Source organism: Gymnoscopelus microlampas (genome assembly GCF_963454915.1).
Source record: "Gymnoscopelus microlampas genome assembly, chromosome: 18".
Classification (NCBI taxonomy): Eukaryota; Metazoa; Chordata; class Actinopteri; order Myctophiformes; family Myctophidae; genus Gymnoscopelus; species Gymnoscopelus microlampas.
In genome coordinates, this window is record NC_139955.1 from 15466183 (window position 1) to 15488628 (window position 22446).

The 22446-nt window shown below is 41.0% G+C and overlaps 1 protein-coding gene across 1 annotated transcript in view; it reads left to right on the forward strand.

Moving 5' to 3' along the window:
- gria2b (glutamate receptor, ionotropic, AMPA 2b) overlaps window positions 1-22446 on the forward strand; it is a 65969-nt gene that overhangs the window by 23016 nt on the left and 20507 nt on the right. Inside the window, exon 3 of the mRNA XM_084085864.1 lies at window positions 20382-20578. Within this exon, the coding sequence (XP_083941990.1) occupies window positions 20382-20578 (197 nt within the window). The remainder of the gene's footprint in view (window positions 1-20381; window positions 20579-22446) is intronic.

A 22446-nucleotide genomic window follows, 5' to 3' on the forward strand; every position in this document is an offset into this window, starting at 1 on the left:
ATCATCAGATGGCAAGCTTAATGTCGTATAGCCAATACCCTCGTCTCTGGTCCTGTGTCGAAGACGCCGGTGTCTGAAGGTTGTCTGTATAGGGGAGGTGGTCTATAGGTGGTAATTAAAGACATTTCCCAGGTCCCAGATGTAGCGATGGATAGATACGTGTGTCCGAAGCCTGAATCCAAGATGCTGTCAGCCATGCGTTTATAGACGTGTCCTCAGGGATAGAACGGTTAAGCGGCCTCAGCTGTGAAATTCTGTCTCTGCAAGGATATCAGTCTGTCTTGCTATCTGTCTGTCTGTTTTTTTTTTCTTCTGCCCATGGGCAATTTTGTTGGCATTTAATTTCAAAGGTTGTGGGCTGAACCAGTGTTGAAATATTGAATGAATTTGACGTATGATGATTACTCTCTCAGTTTTTCTTTTGATGGATTGACCAGGTGGTGTCTCATAATGTTCTGCCATTGGACTGGGAGGAGGTTGGCAGAGAGCCTCATTTGTCACCGTTTGAAGGGCGAGACTGTTCAGCACAAGCGAGCAACCACGTCCACTCTGCAGAAATCACATTACATTCATATTTAATATCCCATCAGCCGTTCTGCCTAACTGTTAACACAATGGGATTACAGATTAAAAACATTAAATAAATAAAAAATAACCTGGAGAAAAGGTGTGTCTCTATGGACTCTGAGGGGTGTGTTAGAACCCATTTACCACTCCTGGATACAGACAATAGATTACATCTAGATCCCGGAGGTCACAACACAGTGTCCTTGTAAGAGACCTAAGGAAAACAATGTTCTAGCAATAGTATCGATGCAGCACAGAATGAGTTAGCAGGACGTTGGGTAAAGGGCATGGTTCTCCATGACAAACAACTTGTCAGTTTCTATCAGGCATGGCTGTTGCACCTACAGTACAGTGTGCAAGCCTGTATTCCCAATTTAAAGAGAAGCATTGAAAAACAGTTGCTGTCAATGAGCTGATATACCCTGGAGCAGAGGGCTGCAACCCTGGATGTACTTTAGACACAAGATAGCACTTCTGTTTGTTTATAGCTCGTCTCAGTTAGGACTGCAGACTCACTCCCCATTTTGCACCGCAATCTGAAAACTCACCTCTTCAGACTCTACCTCACCCCCTAGCACTCCTCATTCCTTGTATCTTCTGTTTACTGACGTTTCCTTTACTAGCTGGAGAGATGGGGACAGCCCTGTTATTGAACAAACACTATATATCAATGTTTACTATTGGAAAATAGAGCTTTAACTTTATAACAAAAGTTATTTATATTTTTGTAACACTTACACCACCTTTAAGCTGACTTATGTCAGCTGAATTCAAGTAATCAAGAAAGAAAATCCATTAAAGGAGCTACACCATGAATTTAAAAAATAATAATAATATTTAATATCATATTGTTTATGTCCCTCAAACGTTTTTCAAAAGGTTTGAGCCTAAATCAAGCCTCAGATATACTCATTCCAACTAACTTCTCTCTGGCTTATAAAGCACTTTCACCTGCAATACCACATTGTCCTGTTTGGCACGGGGCGCTATTGAGCCAGTTTGTATGCATGTTATGTCCTGGTTCTGTGTGGAAAAAGTAAAACAAAAAAAAGAGAAAAAATTGGAAAAAAAAAAAAAAAAAAAAACCTTTTTTTGTTTTTTTTTGTTTGTTGTTGTTGTTGGTTAGAACAGAAAAACGGGAGGAATTGTTCCCAGACGTGACGTAGGCAGGGGGAACAAATCTGACGGACTGTTTTCAGACCAATTTACATAAAAACCACAGATAGCCTATGAAAGCCTGCATGCTCGAAGTCGGGTATTTGTTGGAACAGAAGAGAGGTGGGGAAGACCAAAAACACACAAAAATGAAGAAAAAGTTAAAATTCATGGTGTAGACCCTTTAAGCTCTGTAGCATCAAGTATTGCCAAACCGCACTCAACCACTGCTATCTTTTGTCAACCAAAACGGTTGCGGAGGCTCTGCTTTAGAGGATATGCGCATGCTTAAGGTGAATGGCACATCGAGTGGCAAATCGAGTGGCAAAGAAACATGCAAAATTAGTTTAACATTGTTTAATGTTGTTTAATGCAATCAGATATGACTTTTCTTTTTGGATGCATGGGCTGTCAAGGCCAGAAAGTATTTTTTTGACACTCAGTAGGCATTTCTGAATAATTTCCTGGTTTGATGATGATGTCACACGCATATCCTCTATTGCCCAATGCTCACTTTAATGAGCCTCTGAGCTTACACACCTGAAGCAAATTAATTAACAAGCGACCCGCATTCAGCAGCGCTGACGGCTGAGCAAGAGCAACAATACACACTCGTCAGCTGCCAGCTGAGTGAATGAGAGAAGGGGGGGGGGGACCAATATGTCGATATTGTGGAAAACTCATATCGAAGTAGTTTCAAATGTTCAGAATCGATACTTATCGAAAAAATCAATATTTTTGACAACACTAGATGCAACACACAATATCGAAGAGGAATCACATAAGGCAGTATGTCGCCTGCTCTTAACCAGTTGACAAGGTTTACAAGGAATGCTGGTTGCTTTATAGCAGTCGGCAGTCTTTCCGGGCATGTGATATACTTCTGTCTTTTCCAAGGCTGGAGTGATCTACTGTTCCATCACCAGCCAAGTCGACAGAATATAAACTCTGCTTTTAAGTGGAAGTCTTTGTTTGGGTTTCTTAAATTGTCCATGATACTTGGAGGCCCAATCTGAGCTACTGGTACATCAAAAAGACATAGATGGCCACCTCTGCTTTATAGGCTCCCAAACACTTTTCAAACAGTAGTTTATGTTAATTTCTATCAACACACAAGCTATCCTACAATTGTAAATATATACCGTAGGACCTACGGTATATATTTACAATTGTTTTAGAATCCGTAAAGTTCTCCAGAGGTTCACCCACTGTCTGGGATTTTTTTTAAATGATAACAATTTGTTTACGTTGTAAAAAATAGGCTGTTGCAGACAGTGTTTATTTATACATGGAAGGTTGTGATGAGAAGGCATTCTGTTGTTTTTTTATAGCACTGCCCTGTTTCACATTCACACAGATAGACACCTGGGATGTGCCCAGGGTCATATTGCTGGCCATGGGCCAGCTCTACTGGAGCAGCTGAGCTGAAGGTCAGCTGGGTCAGTGATTCTCAACTTTTCAATTTCAACGACCCCCAATTTGATATGCATTAGACCATGGCCCACTATTTGATAACAGTTTTTTTATCTCTGGGACCCCAATTCAAAAACATATTCAAAACATTCACTGCGCTAAGGAAAAAACATCTTGGTGGATACGGCCCCTAAAGCGGGCAAAGGTTAATTTGAGGCAGGACTAAAAAATATAAAATATGCATGCATCCAAACTATGTGTAGACTTGAGACTTGGAACTGCAACTGGCACTATAGAGCGTGCCAAAATTCCTGAAATGGGCGTCAACAAGTGTCTTTTGGTAGCGGCGGACATCTTTGAGGGGTAAAAACCAGGTTGACTTAACATTGCCCAATGCCACGCCCAATGCCAACGCCCCCCGTGGTGACGACGCGTTGGCACGCTCTATAGACCCCATAGCCTGCCCTGGGGATAAATGAACAGCTTAAATTTGTAAGTAAAAAATCACACCCAGTGTGAAGTGAGCGGTGATATTTATGAGTTATTAATTTCATCATGCGTCTCGCTAGCCAATCCCAGTACGTCCTGCGAAGTGACGTGCTTACATTTTTTACATTATTATTAATTTCATCATGCGTCTCGCTAGCCAATCACAGCGCGTCTGCGAAATTTGAAGTTAATTTCATCATGTGTCTCGCTAGCCAATCACAGCACGTCCTGCAAGGCTTAGCCTATGGGCGTGTTTTCCACAGCATGGCGTCACAGCGAAAGACAATTTTTCACGACGGAAAGAAAAATCTTCGCCACGGATGGGTCCTAAACCCTCTTATAGGAGCGGTTGCACCGCTCAAAAATGACCTTCAGTCAATTTGAAGATACTAGAGGTAAAGTTCGGTCCCCTACGCAGCCCTCACACCTACGTCGCACCACCGATCCAACCAATATGTCTGAGTCATAGTGTTGGGGGCCTTGTCAGAGTAGCCGTTGTACCTGTCTGTCCGTGTCCCTTTTGTGCCCATATATGGAGATCTCTGTATCTGTCAGTCCTTGTCCCTTGCCCATACTGTATATGGAGATCCCTGATGTTAGTAGTTTATGCCCATATATTGGCATGCCCATATATGGGCACATCGGTCAGATCGTCAATTCTGGATAACCGCATATCCGAATGACTCGACCCACACTCCATCGAGTCGTTGTCGATTTGCACGCCGAGTTTGAAGTCGGTCGGTACCATATGCGCATGACCATACTGTATGGGCATAGCGGTCTGATCTGTGGCTCTGAACAACTGGAACTCCATATATGCCTATATGGGTGTATGGGGTTTGTTTATGTCTGAGTCATAGTGATGTGGCCGTGGTCTGCGCGCCAGCCGGCCGGCCGGTCCTCCCATTAGTCAATTTTAATATAGGATACCCACTGAGGAGAAAAATGCATGAGAACGGTCATGTAACTGTATACAAATTACCCAACCGCCAATTGGTCATTATGTCATGTCACAATTAATGAGACTGTTTTGTAATTAGATCTTCTGTGCTTCATTGAACACATATTGGTGCATCACGTCTAAATATGATATGTGTAGCCAGCCTTTTTGCATGAGTTGTTGCTATGCATTTAAAGTCCAAATTAAATGGCTGTTCGATTCTGATTGGCTAATCAAGGCATTCTGTGGTCTGTCATTTCCGGGTAACAGACCACTGTGGAAGCAGAAACTTGCAAACTAATAAAATAATTTGTAAACATTTCTTGTTGTCATATAGTAAGATTGTAATAAGGAGGATAATGTACAGTGGGACTTTATGCCTTACAAGTGGTGAAATGATAGAACTCCTGTTTTAATATAATCGCAATACATATTGCAAAAAGATAGCAATATCTATCCTTCAGCCTAATATCTACACAGTAATTCCTACAGTGTAGGTCCCTATAGGGGCCATGTGTCCTGTGTGTGAAAGTGTCCTTGAGGAAGATGATGAACCGCTACCCACTCAGCAAAATGCCTAATGCAAATGTAGAAAATGTTATGAAAAAGCAGGTCAGACCATGGCTTGCATCATTTCCCGGGGGAGAAGTCTAAATTGTGCCCAGGACGGTTCTTTAAAATGGCAGACAAGACACATGGCCTAAAGCAGATTTACATTCAGGCTTACAGAATACACTTATCTCAATTTGCTGTGTCATCAAACTTTTTTTCTTTTTTTTTTGCCGAATCATCTAACTCCACTGTAATTCAGCTTGTACCGTTGGAGGACAATGAGATCGGCCGCGGTGCTTTCGGACCATTACACACCGAGCGATAAAATTCCATTCAACTTTTATCATCAGTACAGCAATGGTGAGAAAAAGATAAAATGATGACCCTGTGAGCATCTATTTGTGCTTTACAGTGTAACAATAGAGAAAGCATGTACATGTATTACTGCAAATTCTTGCATCTCTTAGTCTTCCTTAAGATGACATTACACTTCATTCAGGCCCATTGAATCTCATTCAAGTGTATAAAAAAAAAAAATCTGAAATATGCTTTAAAGGAAGAGATTAGATATGATACGTTGAGGTACTTTGATTTTAAAGAGCTGTAGTATATTAGAACTAAGCACATAGTCTAATAAACATATAGTTCTAAAAATACCTAAGATGAACACACAAAGAGCAGATCTAGAGACACACATCCCCCGCAGGATGCAACACACTGGATGCTCCTATGGTCAATGTCTAACAGTGATCTAGGGCAACACATGGTTTTGTACCTATATACTTGCATCCATACATAATATCACATATCATTATACACTAATATACCAGTACCCATATTGTGATGCACTCACATTATGATATAACTATGCATACTACTAAATACTACAAAGGCCTAATAAACATAGTCCATTGATTACTATGGTCAAACTTAAAGCTGACACTACTGGTGGAAGACATTCCTGATTAGCTATGGACACCCTACACCCTTTCATGGGGGAGAAAAGCCCAGGTCCAGATGCTCAGTATCCTGTGGTCATCTGACCCTAGATGACCACTATATTGACCTAACCAACTCACACAATAGACTTATACACACACCCAACTCCTTAATCTAGCACACACACATAGGATACACACAGTTAGACATCTGGATCAGAGCACACACACCACATGCACAAACCTGTAGAAACAGCATGCACGTGCATAGACACTGACTATAAATATCCACTCTTGAGTCAAATCTGCCTCTTTTCCTGCCTTCTCTTCCTGCTGGAAGGCTGCCATGTCCTGTCCTGTGTAACCATGTAAGTAATTATCTTCTCTCCTTAATAAAATCAACTGAGGAGAAGAAATGCCTGGACTCTTTAATTCTCCTTAAACAAGGGCAAATAGCCCCACAGATTAATACATTTCACTACAAAAATGGCGAACCAGTCCCGATTTCATTGATCCATTTTGGGGACAATCTTCAGCACGGTGAGTTCATTTATTTTGACTCAACAGTTTGTCCCTTAAAATGTTTTCGAAAACAAGAACCTATTTTTTTTTAATTTTTGTACTTGCCATCTGTGGGACATTGTTTTTGCCTTTGTTGAAGGAGTGTTTTGGATTCATGTTAAATTTATTTTTATTGAAAGTTTGGTCAAAAGTATATGGCTCACATTGCAGATATGCCTCTGTGTCAGGCGATTACGCATCAGATTAAGTCGTCTCGCTCTGTCTCCTAATAAGTTTGCCTGACTGATCATGAAGCTAAAAAAAAAAAAAAAAAAAGTAAACTAATAAGAGGATTGATGAATGGAAGACGTATGATTTTATAAGCCACTCTCTATGTTGCGAGACTAATCTCCGAGGACAATAAGCCGTGGATGGCTCCCATGCATAGGAATTAGCCCAAGACCTTCTTGAGATCTGCAAAATGATTAGTCGTCTTTCCATTCATAGTTCGACTATAAAAAATGTAATATTCAAAAAACCAAATAAAATCTATGACTATTCGATTGGATAGTAGTTATGTGTTACGGCAAGGGATCCTTCTAAAATACCATGATATGCCTGATCAGCTTTGGTTGGGGAGGCCAGCGCTAAAGCGTTTTGGGTTTAGTTTTCGTGGATTGATGATGACAGATGCGTGAATTTATAAGCCACACCTAATGTTACGAGGCCAAATTCTCCCACGATTGTAAGCCATGTTCGCCACCATGCGTTAGGACATATTCGGTCCAATGACCATCATAAGGTCTGCGTAAACTGGTCATCTGTTCATTCATAGTCCAATTGTAGCGTATGGCTACCGGATTCTTACTTGATTGGTTAGCGTTTGTAAAAGAATCCGCCGGGTGTTGCGAGGGTACCCTCTGATGCGGCTGGTGCGCCGCTACTGGAACCTGTTGAGTTACAGCCGAGAGCTGTTACTTAAATTCACTGGAAACTGTAGTTTTCCGTGAGACTGGAAAATGTTGAGTTACGGCCGAAAGCTGTTACTTATATTCACTGAAAACTGTGTTTTTCCGTGAGACTGCGATGTTGACGTCTTTTTGGAGGGTTTTTCTTTTATGTTGTGTGTATGGATGCATCTTTTTGTTTTTGTTTCGTGCATTTTGCATACATGTAATAGCTAAACATGTGTACAAGTGAGGAGATGAGAATGAAAGTGTCTTGTTTGTCTGCCTGTCTACTGCAGTGGGCGGTGGATGTGTCTGTGTCTGTCTTTGTGATAATGATAATACTAATAATAATATTAATGATGATAATGATAATACGTCTTGCTAAGTGGTGTGTTCCACAGTTAGACAGTGAAAGTTGTGCTCTCCTATTTCTCCTCTGTTTGGGGGAGACAGGGACGCGTTAGCATGTCTGGTTGCTAACTCATGAGGCTAGCTCGTGCGAGTGAAATGAATGTTCATCTATAGGCTTAACTGAGTGGTGTCACGTAATTCCAAAGCAGCGACTATACGTCTTTTGCTCATGACACTTGAACCATGTGCTTGATTAGAGCGTTTATAGCCTTTATTGTCACTTTTACACGTTTGAGGAACGAGTTGATTTTTGTTGTCATTCTGTTGCTTCCGCGTTTTTACGTTGCTGCCGTAAACCGTTTTTTTCTGGTTGCTATGGTCACGCTCATGTGACCAATGCGTTAGACTCATTTATCTCTATTCTTTTAATTCATTTCTTAAATTATATGTGCTTTGGTTCGCAAACTGAATCACTATTTTTGACCTTAATATACTTATTGTGCTACTACTAGTCATCCTAAATTTTAAACTTGCTGATGGTGGCGTTATCGGCTGCTGTTTTAATTTATTAACGGCCAACTCGACACTGCTAGCTTTTGTGCCAGGTCACGTGGTACGCTGCTACTACCAGTGCGTCACTGCGTGTATACGTACGTGTGCGTCACTACGTTTGTACGTGGGGGTTCCCTCCTCTCTTTTTGTTGGGGGTGTCCCTTCTTTTTTTTTTTTTTGTTCTGCGTCGCTGAGATCCTCCTCTCGAGGGCGGGTTTTTGCCACATCATATTTTACACTCCGCCTACGTTGTAATGACTGCTCTTGTCTCGGCCCAAGTTGTCTCTCTAGCAATTTAACCAAGCTATTACGTTTCCCCATACATTAATGCAAGATCTACAACTCTAGTGCTGCTATTCCTTTTCTGTGTGTTTCTGAGTTGAGTTTGGAATATTCTAAGCTAACTTATTTCTTACAGCTACTGTTATATTGTTGGCTTAATTGTTTTACATTGCTTTCAACCCAACTCTTGTTTTTCTTTATGTCTCATATTGCTTATTACATTTTTAGTATATTTTATTTAATTGGTTTATTTCATATTAGCGGTCTTGCATACTCAATAGGTTACATGTTATTTTGTTTTTACAGTTTTCCAATTTTTTTTTTTTTATTATTTTAGCAGCGCCTACCTAAGACATTGTCAAGGGGGGTACTACATTTTTATGGCTATATTTTACTGATCGTTTTCCTTGGTTTATTTTAGACAGTCAAGCGGTTTCGGTGGTTCGTGAATTTCAGTAATGTAATTTAGGTTGTTTCAAGTATAATATTGCATCAATTACTTGGAGGGAGCTTGTTAGTTGCTCCTATCTCCTATATTGACGCTTGTGTTTGTTCTTGCTGCAGCTTTTGGTCAACCATAATACAAACCTAACTGCACACGTGCACACAGGCCTGTCATTTTGCCTGGAGAGTAGTACTTGAGTGCTCCGGTCTCTTTTTTTCCTGCACACTTTCCTCTCTGTTTCTGAAACCTGATTCTCATGTTTCAAGGGGGGACGTGGAGCAGGACAAATGCGTGATGAGTATTTTTACTTGAGTAACTCAGAAACCAGGATGCTTTGATGTAACCAATCACAGTGTCCCATTCCTCTGAGCAGTGGGAGCACAAGGCCGATTAGAGCCCATAGCTGAGAGAGAAAAATGATGTGGCAGCACATTCTCACCACGCATTTTAGTGTACTGTTTGAGTTTTAAAATAAGTAATGCACCGTTTTCCATCTAATGATAAACATTATAATTGTGAGCATGTTTATAAAAGTGTGCAAACACATATTTTCCATTTCACCACGTTAATAACAATAGGGGAAATCATAATGAAACATGTAATAATTGTGAATCTCTTTACATTCTTAAAAAAAAAAGTATAGTCTGTTTGAGACATTTAATTCTGGAGACAACAATCAATCACTGTCTGTTGGTTATCTTTTACCCTTTTGTGTGTGAGTGAGTGAGTACATGTGAGGCTCCCTGTCTCTATACCCCCTCAAGCCCCCACCTTCCAGTGGGCACCCACAGTCCCTTGGCCCCACCAATTTTTACCCTATGCATTTAATGTGATGTAGAGATTATGGTTTGAAGAATTGAAGAATGAACGCTAATGCAATTGTTTATTTTTCCTTTGTGTTGAGCTCACATGTGCCATGGGGAGTTCCCAGTGAGGATTACACCAAGCCAAACCTTCTGAGGCCATTCCCCTGATACAAAGATCCAGACGGCCAACCAGACCACACAGAGGCCTTTCATCTGGATGGACACAAGCAGCCCCCTTCCATGATCTGAGGGATGCCGGTCCATTGTAGCACACAAGATCAGTTTGGCCTAAAACCATTTGAAACTTAATAGCCTAACAGCAGTAGTTTGACATTTATTATTTGAGTGTGTGTTTGTGTGGGCATGGAATCGACTCATTGAAATAGGTAAAGTGTTCTCTTTTTTTTGTTTTAAGTGGTGAACATGGCTAGGTGCATTCTACCAAAAATCATTTTGGAGTTTTGAGTGCCTGAAGGAACCATGTTCGCCTGGCCGTCGAAACCTGAAGACATAGGGAGGAGTTAGTGACAGTATAAGATTTGGGGTAGGCAGAAAGCCATGGGGTTCAATGAAGAGGTTACATGCCTGTGTGTATGAAGTTATGTTTGAAAGTGTATGATTACATCATGTATGAGTGAGAGAGAAGATTGAATGGGTATGCCTGGTGAGTGAATGTATAATAGAGCTATTGATACAAACCAACTTCTGAAGATTCACTGTAGTACTGAACGAAAACTATTTCTGGGAGATATGTAAAAGTTACAAGGGGGGACAAAAATTAAGAGAAGATGAGTGACAGGTCTAATAAAATAGTGTATTATTACTGTGAGTGATTCATAAAAATGTAGAGCCACATATGAGCAACGTTTGATCTTCATAAGGAGACAATAATGCATATTATTGTTTGTGAGGGGTTTGCCCTGCAATAATCTGCATCCACAATTGTAGTATTTTCTACGTGACAAGTAGTGTGACAGTAATAGTTGAAAGGAAGTAGCAAGGTCCATGAAAATGTTAGGAGAGAGCATACTATAGGACAGTTATCAAATACATAGGGATAAGTGCAGTTGAGTAAGAGGGAAACACATATAAGTTCTTATCTATAGTGATGAAAAATAGTGAGTTGAACATAGTAATTGTATTCTGAGTCTGATGTCTTAAGTGATCACAAGGAGTAGCTTGTTGGACAGAGGGTATTTTGACGTGGACTGAAACAATCACTGGCTTCTAAGTGTGACTGTGAGTTTATGAGAGGACGTGGAGGCGGCGGCCTACAGGCCCTCCCTAAAAGCACGCAGTGACCATGGGGAGTCGCGCCCCTGTGATCTGAGCACAAATCTGCTGGTGGCTAATTAATGCTGCGGGGGACTAGTCCAGTCTAAGTTGGCCCCCACTTCCAAGAAGTGGTTGCTTTAGCCAAGGTACCAAGGTTGAGCATTAGGGTTAAAGCTGACAGAACAATTCTGCCCCACAGCCTAAAATCACACGTCCTACCCTGATTATAAATGAGCTTGTTGTTTGACATCAGTGAGTTTGTAGTTCTAGTGCCGACTTTTAGAGTAACGTATGGTAATTTGTATTGGAGTAACTTATTACCCCTATATTCCCGTCCTTAACATATGCAGTCTACATAGACTAAACAATATTGCCAAATAAGATGCGTTGTAGACTGACAATTGTTCGTGCTCTGTGTATGAACCTTTAATGGTGAACGTATAGTTTTTCTTTAATGCTTTTCAACATTATTTCAAAGGCTATATAATCAAAAAACACTATTATTATTGGGTTTCTGGCCATGCACAGTGCACCTACAAGGGTCTACTACAACTATCAAGTATATTGTTAAATATTATTTGAATACTTGATCGATATTAGTGATGGGAGCCAAGCCAACGAGAGCTCCTTCCCCCACAACGACACCTGTGTTGATAGTACAACAGAATAACTCCCTATTCCAAGGGATTTCCACAATTTCCAAACAGTGGAATAAGTGCTGGCCTGGATTAGACAAGCCATGGCAGAAATATGGCTCTTTTGATCCAGAGGTTATTAGAATGATGTAAGTTCTTGTAGGCACGTACAAAGCAGGACAGAAAACAGGCAAGAAAGGTAATGTTCTAGACTTGTTTTTTAAGGAAGGTCAGAAGTTGACTAGGTTATTCAAAGAGCGTCAGGATAAAATTATAGCTGCAACATTGTCCACAGCTAAGCTTAGGGAACCGGACTGTAGGAGTGAGGCTGGAACGACAGCCTGATTCTTCTAAGCAAATGCCAGTGACCATTAAGGATCAGCAACTTCATTATGAGCCAATCAATCAATCAATCAAGCTGTTGTCACATCTGGAGACAATGTAACAGAGGAGAGGGGAGGCTACAGCCCTCCCACAGACAGGGGTGTCATTACCCCTTGGACCTGGACAATTACAACTACACTCTCAAAGCAAGAGGAGCACCATTGCCCCTCTGTCTATCTCTCCCCTCACCCCGTGGACATACAGTACATCTTTCCTCTTCCTTTTCTCTTTTACAGCTTTACCTTAACTTTACTCTATCTTTTCTTGTGAGACGGGGTTTTCCGTTCATGAAGACAGATGTCCGTCAGAGACCCTGATGAAGACAGAGATCGTTTGATAGTGCGTTTTAATGTAGGCGATTCTGAGTGTTTTGACGCACATAGTAAATGGCGATTTGTATGTCCTTCTGTTTTTATAGATTGTCATTTTAGTTATCTTTTGAGACCTGTGTAGCCTATTTGTGTTACAGGTTTTGTTTGTCAAGGGGGGTCTGGATGATCCTAACACATTTGTTCTTTTTCTACATGAGGAGTAGCAGGTTTTTATGGTTTGTGTTTTGGTACTAATGTTTAGTTGGTTCTTTGATGCCTTTTAATTTGTGTTACTTTTGTGTTACTTTAGGTTCTATGGTTTTCATGTCCCCACGTTTATGGAGGACCTTTAGGGCCCTCCATAGGGGGGATATGTAGTATATTAGAACTAAGCACATAGTCTAATAAACATATAGTTCTAAAAATACCTAAGATGAACACACAAAGAGCAGATCTAGAGACACACATCCCCCGCAGGATGCAACACACTGGATGCTCCTATGGTCAATGTCTAACAGTGATCTAGGGCAACACATGGTTTTGTACCTATATACTTGCATCCATACATAATATCACATATCATTATACACTAATATACCAGTACCCATATTGTGATGCACTCACATTATGATATAACTATGCATACTACTAAATACTACAAAGGCCTAATAAACATAGTCCATTGATTACTATGGTCAAACTTAAAGCTGACACTACTGGTGGAAGACATTCCTGATTAGCTATGGACACCCTACACCCTTTCATGGGGGAGAAAAGCCCAGGTCCAGATGCTCAGTATCCTGGGGTCATCTGACCCTAGATGACCACTATATTGACCTAACCAACTCACACAATAGACTTATACACACACCCAACTCCTTAATCTAGCACACACACATAGGATACACACAGTTAGACATCTGGATCAGAGCACACACACCACATGCACAAACCTGTAGAAACAGCATGCACGTGCATAGACACTGACTATAAATATCCACTCTTGAGTCAAATCTGCCTCTTTCCTGCATCTTTCCTGCTGAAAGCTGCCATGTCCTGATCTGTGTAACCATGTAAGTAACTCTTCTCTCCTTAATAAAATCAACTGAGGAGAAGGAATGCCTGGTATCTTTAATTCTCCTTAAACAAGGGCAAATAGCCCCACAGATTAATACATTTCACTACAGAGCCTTTGAACAATGTGATGAAACAGACTTTGAACAGACTATAAATAATACACAGGCTTTAGATAATGGAAGGAGAGTGTTGAGGGAAGGGAAGGATACCATACCCCCCTTCAACCTCTCTCTCTCTCTCCAACCATCTTTCTCTCTGTCCAATCATCTCTCTATCTTCAACCTCTCTCTCTCTCTCCAACCATCTTTCTCTCTCCAACCTCTCTCTCTGTCCAACCTTTTCTCCTCACTATGTCTTTTCTCTGTTATTTCTCTCTCTCCACCCTCACTACTCTCTGTTATTGCTTGCTAAGGTGTTTTCTGTCTGTGTCACTCTCTTTTTAAAACTTATCCAATGTTCATCCATCCATCCATCTGCTCTCTCTTTTCCATCTGCTCTCTTTCTGGTTCTGTCAGACAATATGATTTTCTAATCTTTCTCTCCTGAGCTAAGAAAGCAGGATACACATTCTACTCCAAAACACTATGCATACAGCACATTCTGACAACAAATGTTACTTGACATTCTATATTCAAATATCTCTAATACTGAGAAGATCCATTATAATGATGCTAGAAGGTGCACTCAGTAGAGCACAAATCTCCACCAGGAGGCATGCCCTCATAATAACAGTGATGTATGCAGTTGCATTTCTACCCATAGCCAAGAAACAGCAGCACAGCATGTGATTATGAGTTGTTCATCATCTCTTCTGTCTCATACACATTCATTGTCTACCTCTCTCCATCTTTCTGTCTGTCTGGGACATGTGATGACTATGTTTTGGAGTAGTGCATTAGTATGAAGAGACATTATTTTCTCTCCCAGGCCGACACAGAAAGGCTAATGCATGCTTTTATCACTATCAGGATAGACTATTGTAATGCTCTCCTATCTGGTATGCCGAAAAAAGGTTACAACTAGTCCAGAACGCAGCAGCGCGCATACTGACTAAGACCAGACGGAGAGCACACATCACACTGGTTGCCTGTTAGTGTTAGTTTTAGAATTGATTTTAAGGTCCTTTTATTTGTTTTTAAATCACTGAATGGAAATGCAAATTCACGGGGGTCCTTGAGGGGGTTCCAGGGGGTCCCCAGCTAAATTACATAATATAGCATCAAAATCTGTTTAACCACTGCAACCCTATTTAATTTACATAAGCTGTTTGAAAATCTAACAAATGTGAACTTTTTAATTGCACATTCCATTCAAAGTGGGTTGGAAAAAAACACTGTAGAGGCTATTTCACTGTTCACTAAGGTAAGAGGTAAGAGAAACAAGCGCTCCTCTTCCCTAACACTGAATGTGGGGTGGTGTTGTTATGAATGTATGGTGCGGCCGGGCCAGCTTAATACTGTATGTTAGTTCTGCATACAAAAAACCCACACATGGGTAAGGGCCCCTTCGATTCGGTACATCTAGTACACCTCTAGTTTGTAGCACGAGTCAAAGTGCGTGCTACAAGGTTTGTAGCATCTCCCACAGCTCGGACTGAGTTGAATTTGTATGGACATAGACTTAAATTATTTTGGGTATTGGGGTTGTGAAGATTATAAATATATATCTAATGTTGGCTGGCACCGGCAAACTTGCATGTCTACGATTGGCTAGGTCCAGCCCATTACCTGGCGGCTTGCTTATCCCATAGCCTGGAGGGATGATTGCTCTACGACTATAAATTATACAAATACAAATTACATAGTTGTCATTGGTCGATTTGGAAAATGTTCAAGAGTTGAGGTCCTTGGCCTGCTTACAGCTTGCACAGTAATTATGATGCTGATCAGCCTATGTAGTATGCAAGATTAGCTGCAGACAGACAGACGCACGCATGCACGCACGCACGCACGCACGCACGCACACACACACACACACACACACACACACACACACACACACACACACACACACACACACACGTGTAGGAATTAATGCATGACCTCCTGGCAGAGATAATAATGACCAACCAAGAGCATTCATAATTTAAGAGCTGGTAATTAATCTCTGTGTAGTCTACTGTCTCAAGTATGTCCTACACTGTCCTATTGCATTCTTGTATTGTATTTCAGCCACAGAGATAATGCTAGCAGAAGTCTGTGTTAGAGATTCTGTGCATGCATCATCATTGCACGACTCTAATTAGGTCAGAAGGACCCTCTCATTCCCATGGCAACCTTGCGCACCACTTCCTGCTGACTTGCTTGGTGACTTGACTTCTCTGTGTGTGTGTGTGTGTGTGTGTGTGTGTGTGTGTGTGTGTGTGTGTGTGTGTGTGTGTGTGTGTGCGTGCGCGTGCGTGCGTGCGTGCGTGCGTGCGTGCGTGCGCGCGCGCGTGTGGGTGCGTGTGCGTGTGTGTGTGTGTGTGTGTGTGTATGTGTGTGTGTGGGGGGGGGGGGGGGTTGATTGCATAGGTGTGAGTGTCTGAGAGAATATGATTCAATCTAATTTCCCACTTCTACAGTTCAGTAATATTTAATCAAAAGTAAAAATAGACAGACATTTTCTAACCTGTGCATGCAGGGCAAGATGTTGGACTGCTGCCATGACTACAGTATCAAAATATGATTGATTCAGATTATACTATTTATGAATGTGCTGCTGTGGTGGGTAGTGGATTGCTTGGTAAAATGCATTATGTATCAGACTATTCCTTCTTCATTTGAATAGTTTTGCATCACATTATATGCTTATGCATTCAAATACACCCCCTTATTGATAGTTTATTGGTGTAATGTGAGAGGGTAGGCTTTTACTATCAAGGCAACAAGTGAAGCTTTTTGGAAGAGAGTCTCTGTGGAGGCAAAATGTTGCCCTTGACTTTTTGGGGGGCTGTAACAGAGAGGTCCTCTGTTACTTGCCATTTGCACATGTACATTGTAACCTTTATTTATGGATGGGTTAATTGCATAGCATATGGTCACTCTAGTATTTGCACGGCATAATTTGCACATTGTAGTTTGCACAGAAAGGAATGCAGTCATTTTATTGTTGATTACATTTAACTGAACATTTTAGTTGTGTCCTGTCCAGCTGAGCTGGCCACTCAGCTAACTAGTCCACCTATGGAGACAACATGTTTGGTGATATCTGGCAAGTGCAATTGGTGTAATATGAGTGCAATAGAGACTAAGTGGAATGTGTGAGAGGTGCAATATGGGTAATGCTAAGTAATGATTGAAAGCTTAACATGTACCAAGTTGGGCTGTTATGTTTGCCAGTGTAATTGGGCTGGACCAAGTCAGAAGGGCAGAGGGGTTGTAATGTGTATTTGGAATTGTGAGGGATCTGTGTAAAGTTGTAGTATGAGAATCATTAGTGGTGTAGTTCATGGAGTTTTAAGATATTTTATGAGTTAATGTTATATGTATTTCTGTATTTATATATTTCTGTATTTGTATATCTGTTTATCTACCCCTTGACATGGTGGAGTCTTAATTGCCTCAGCTGCTCCAGCTGAGTATTAAATGCTGCCAGGACAAGCTTATTCAGTTGAGGTAGAATGTGAGCCAGGCAACACCATGTCTGTCACTTGTGTTGGAGCGCCTGTGTTGTCTTCTGTAAATGTGATGTCGGTGAATGAACACACCTCTTGGCTGCACTTTACAAACGCCTCTGTACTGCTTCCAGCGGCAAAAGGGCTTGTTCTCACAGGGGCATATTGTGGTTTTGGATTAACTCTTTACTCCACTTAACTACTGAGAAAGGAAAGTTGTTGATTACGTTTTTTTTTTTGTGTGACATTGTTAATTATACAGATAGATTGATGGATCTAATTTGATTGATTTATCCTGATTCCTGATTGATCCGCAGGCAGACAGACAGATAGACAATTTGTGAGTCTGTGCCTGGTAATATGAATATGCAATAGCATCACCAACACAAGGACAAGCTGCCTCCACACTGTACAGCAAACCGGGCCTAATCGTTTCAAATTACATTTAATCTTTAAGCAGCACTTATACAGCAGCATCAACATTAAGAGTTCACACTACTTTAGTCCTTGTCTACACAGATAAATCAACCCAATTCCCAATTATCTCTTTAACTGAGCATCAGTGTTACAGTCAGCTTTAACCAAAGGACCTAACGACCCAGCAAAATGATGACATAGTTTAACCACACACAAAAAAACTGCAAGGCACCCATTATCCCTTCACACAGTCATAAAAATCTGCTGCTCCGATGGGATGAAACTGATTACACCTGTAATTCATCCGACTGTAGCAACACAGTGAAACAGTCGACCATTTAAAAGAATATATCAAATCATTCTCCAAACGGTTCCTCTCTGGACCGGCGATCAATACCAGAACTGATTCAGCTGAACAACCAGATGAAGTGTGATTGGAATGTGAGCAGAGCATGGACTGTGTGTTCCTCAGGCTGACATAGCACTTCTCCTACTCCTGGTGTTGCCAAGTCCACTTGTTACAAGTGACTTTGGGCTTGTTTTTCTGTGAAGTCGCTTGTAAATATTAGTAGCTGCGGATTGTGGGTTTTTTAGGCTTGTTTCTAAAGTCTATTTGTTTAATTGGGCTTGCTCCCTAATGTTCTCATGTCAAGGAAGGACCCCCATTTGGCTGCGGATCCTCATTTAAAATATTTTGTGCCAGGGACCCCCATACAAGATTTGTGTTGTTCAAATGTTTAATTGTAACTTATTTTGCAGATCGCCAAGTCACAACGCGTTGCATCGTGACATGTTGTGTGAGCTGATAGATCGGCTTGTAAATCGAAAGGATTCTAGTGTGTGTGTGTGTGTGTGTGTGTGTGTGTGATCTGGTTTACATGCATGCCATTGCCAAATGCTTGCACTGGTTAGATACGGTGTACCTGCCGGCTGCCGTGAGATTTGTCACAGGCTGTTCTCCCAATGCACATTGTGTGCGAGAGTTGGATGGTCTTCATTAGCCTCGCGTAGACTCACTCACTGGTACTCATTTATTTATAAATCCATCCTTGGTTTGCTTCCCTTCTATACCCATGGTGTATTAGTCAGCACAGTGGATTAATGTTTAAATCAATCTGGAATGCGAAATCTGTGTAATAGTGAGGCCAGTTAAATACTGCTTAAAGGGGAAATCCACCCATTTTCAATATTTAACTATGTCATTAATATAGCATAAAGGAGTTGTGTGGAAATAAGAAAAAAGTTCCCCCCTTTCTGTGTTGCCTTGAACTGGAGGATTGATTGTGGGTTTAACATTGCAAATTACAACATGATGACTCATCATGTTGTATTAATTCTTAAGACCCCTAGAGCATAAAACGTTGTTGACATGTACACACCTTTAGAGCATAATAAGATTTTGTTCATGTGTTTTATTTTTCTAAATATATTAAGCACAGTTTTGTTATATATTGACACTTATCCAGGTCCTGGTATAGTAAGAAAATGTAGTCCAGTCTTTTTTGTCACACACATGGTATGTGTTACACCACAGACCATAGACGTCTGATTCTGTGACCTGCCGTTATTTCAGTGATGGCAGGACACAGGACGCAAACCTTTTTGTTATGCCCACCGCGGAACACAATATTCACGTGCGTGGCCAGTCAGACAGTGTGTGTGTGTGTGTGTGTGTGTGTACACACACACACACACACACACAGAGATTTCGTCACCGTCGCCGACCACAGGAAGATGTCCTTCTGTGCGTGGTGTTCTTCTGTGTCGTCCTCTGTTGTTGCATTGCGTTTGTCATTAAATATGTAGCCATGTGCATGACCACAATAAGTGTCATAATAGCATATAGCCTATATTGTTGGCTACTAGATCTAGATGTGAGGAACCTCTAGTTTTATTCAAAACCAGTAACTATAGTTTACATTCAAGCGCACCCTCTTACTTGCTGTCCCTAAAGCTCGAACTGAACTTGGCAAACAAGCCTTCAAGTGTGCTACCCCTGCAGCTTGGAATAACCTGCATACGGGTCTACTGATCTCACTTCGGTCTTTTAAAAGTTTACTGTCTGATTTAATGGCAGACTCCATCGGACAGTGCACCTCAGTGTTCATTTTGACAGCAAATTCTGATTTAGTCTTAGTCTTTTTTCTTTTTGAATCCCACAATTTTGCAACCCATTTTTTCACCCAGTGCCAATTGCCTATGTAATCATGGGTGATACTCTCCCTCTGCCAGCCTGGGGAGAGCCCAGAACTGAGTCTTAGTCTTTTCAATAACACACCATTTAGTTTTAGTCCTATTTCAGTCATCTGAAATAGTTTAGTCTTAGTCGACTAAATATCAAAATCTTTGGTCTTAGTCAACAAAATTAACACTGGTGCACCTATACCATTACCTAGCTAAGGGTTATGGTATGATTCTATTGGTGCTATTACTTTGTTGCCTTATGCCACTGTTACACTCTTAGATTATTCTAAATGTTCAGTTTTTTATGTAAATGTTTTGTATTGTAATTTGTAACTTTTGTACTGCTGCTACTCTGAACAGGGCACCCTCATTAAGAGATCTTGTATCTCAATGGGACTCACCTGTATAAATGAGGTCAAATAAAATGAATACATAAATAATTGTGATTTTCTATCTCTTTTTTGCCATTAATGACATATACATAATAGGCATGCCAGGGTTAAAATGGTTAATCGGTAAATCGGTACAGATATCTAACAGTGATTATTGTTGCTTGTCCCAGGTCTGACCACTCTGCAGGTGGTCTTGGACATGGCGGCAGAGAGGAAGTGGCAGGTGACCGCCATCAACGTGGGGAACCTGAAGGACGAGAGGAAGGACGAAGCCTATCGCGCGCTGTTCCAGGATCTGGAGACCAAGAAGGAGAGAAGGGTGATCCTGGACTGTGAGCAGGACAAGGTCAAAGACATCATGGAGCAGGTAGGACTCATTTTGAAAGCAGTCAGGCCATGGTCACTTTATTATCCAAAATAGCTAAATTAAGGTGGTCTTGGTGCAAACAGGATAAAAACCCACCCACCACACACTCACTTGCACGCACGCACACATATTTTCTATCCTACAAGGACCTCTTGTACTGCTGGTTTTCTATCCTACCATTTAAACTGTTGTCTCTGTTCTTCTGGCTGTCTGACCAAACATTGAACTCCACATGAATAGACAAATGGATAGATCATCTGCAGTATCATTGGCGCTGAAATACCCAGTACCACAAAACATATCGTCGCTGTCGTGCAGAAACCTCTTATCTCCAAGTTTTTGTGTTTTTTCTTAAATGAATGCTCTACTTTGATCATACTACAGCGTCACACACAAGTATCAAAAGTAGCAGATCTGCAAGCTCGGGGAAAAAAATTGAGCTTGTAGATCTGCTACTTCTGTTACTTTTGAGTTTGAATTCCTGAAAAGTAACAGTTTTGGACATATGAGGTTTTCACCCCGACGATATATTTGCTTCCACGCTCAATCTGTCACAGGGCAGCAGTACACCCCCCCCCCCTCCCCCGCCCACCCCCCCATCCATTAGCTGGAGAGAGGCACCGTATCAATTCCACTAATTGTTCATTTAAGCTGTAAACAAAACTCAAATTAAAGGCAGCAGAGATTCATATAAACAAGTTATTTATATCGCGCCTTAGAACCCACGCAGCGCATCGATTGGTATTTAAGGCACAGTGTCGATGCCACTAACCAAATACTGAGTGGAATCGATGTCTGCAGCCCCTCAGAGGCTGTTTTATCGGAGAACAACTGAATGTTTTGAGGTAGTTCTTCTGTCCTCCCGTCGGAGAGATGTTAAACCACGTGCACGCTACCAGGTGTTATTATTCAAATCCGTTTCATGCGACAGCCCTGGCAAACACAGGTGTCAGTCAACTGGAGGGGATTAAACCTCTACCGTGTTTTTTCCTACAGCCCCTCAATGGTTCATGGCTGAGATGTTTCTCTTTCCAGTCACACTGGCTGATAAGGGAAGTGGATTAGACCATTAAGACCAGGAAAGCATCTGTGTAACCGCTTTAACCATTATTTTATACTTTGGCTAATCAAAAATAGCAGATGTGCGACACCGAGGGCTGTGCTATCTGCTATTTTTGAAAAATCTTGAAAATGTGTGCACATCTTTGAATATATATATATTTTAAAGCCAACATTTGTAACTCAAATCGTTGCTTCTGGGGGGGGGGTACCTGGAACAAAACATTTTGAGATGGTGGTCGGCGGCCAAATACGTTTTTTGGGAGGTTTGAGAACCACTGATGTAGCGACATATGTTTTTTTTTAAAAACTGTTTGGATTTAGAAGACATTTGTAGAATCCCCAGAAGAAATATTTTAAACATATATTCAAAGATTTGCACACATTTTCAGGATTTTTCAAAAATAGCACATCTAAAAGCTCGAGTGCTATGCTATGAGCTTGTATATCTCCTATTTTTGAATAGCCAAAGAAATCTAAAATGACACAGATGCGTTCCCGGTCTTAATGGATTAAGAAACACAGTAGTATCTCCACCAAGCAGTGTTTATGACTGAATTCCATGGGCTTCATAATCCAGTGATAACGTCTGTCAAACTAAATTATATTGCATTACCAGATGGTTTGATTAGTCTAATTTGTCAACTAGTGTAATGCAATGTCATGTATGATCCTGTCATCAGTAGTTCCGCTTGAATATCAATGACATTTTTAAAACACAGACGCTTTCCTCTGGTAACAGTTGACTGAATATCTGGGTTAAAGACACACGTGCGTGCTTACGTTGTGCGTCAACTATTTCACCTCTG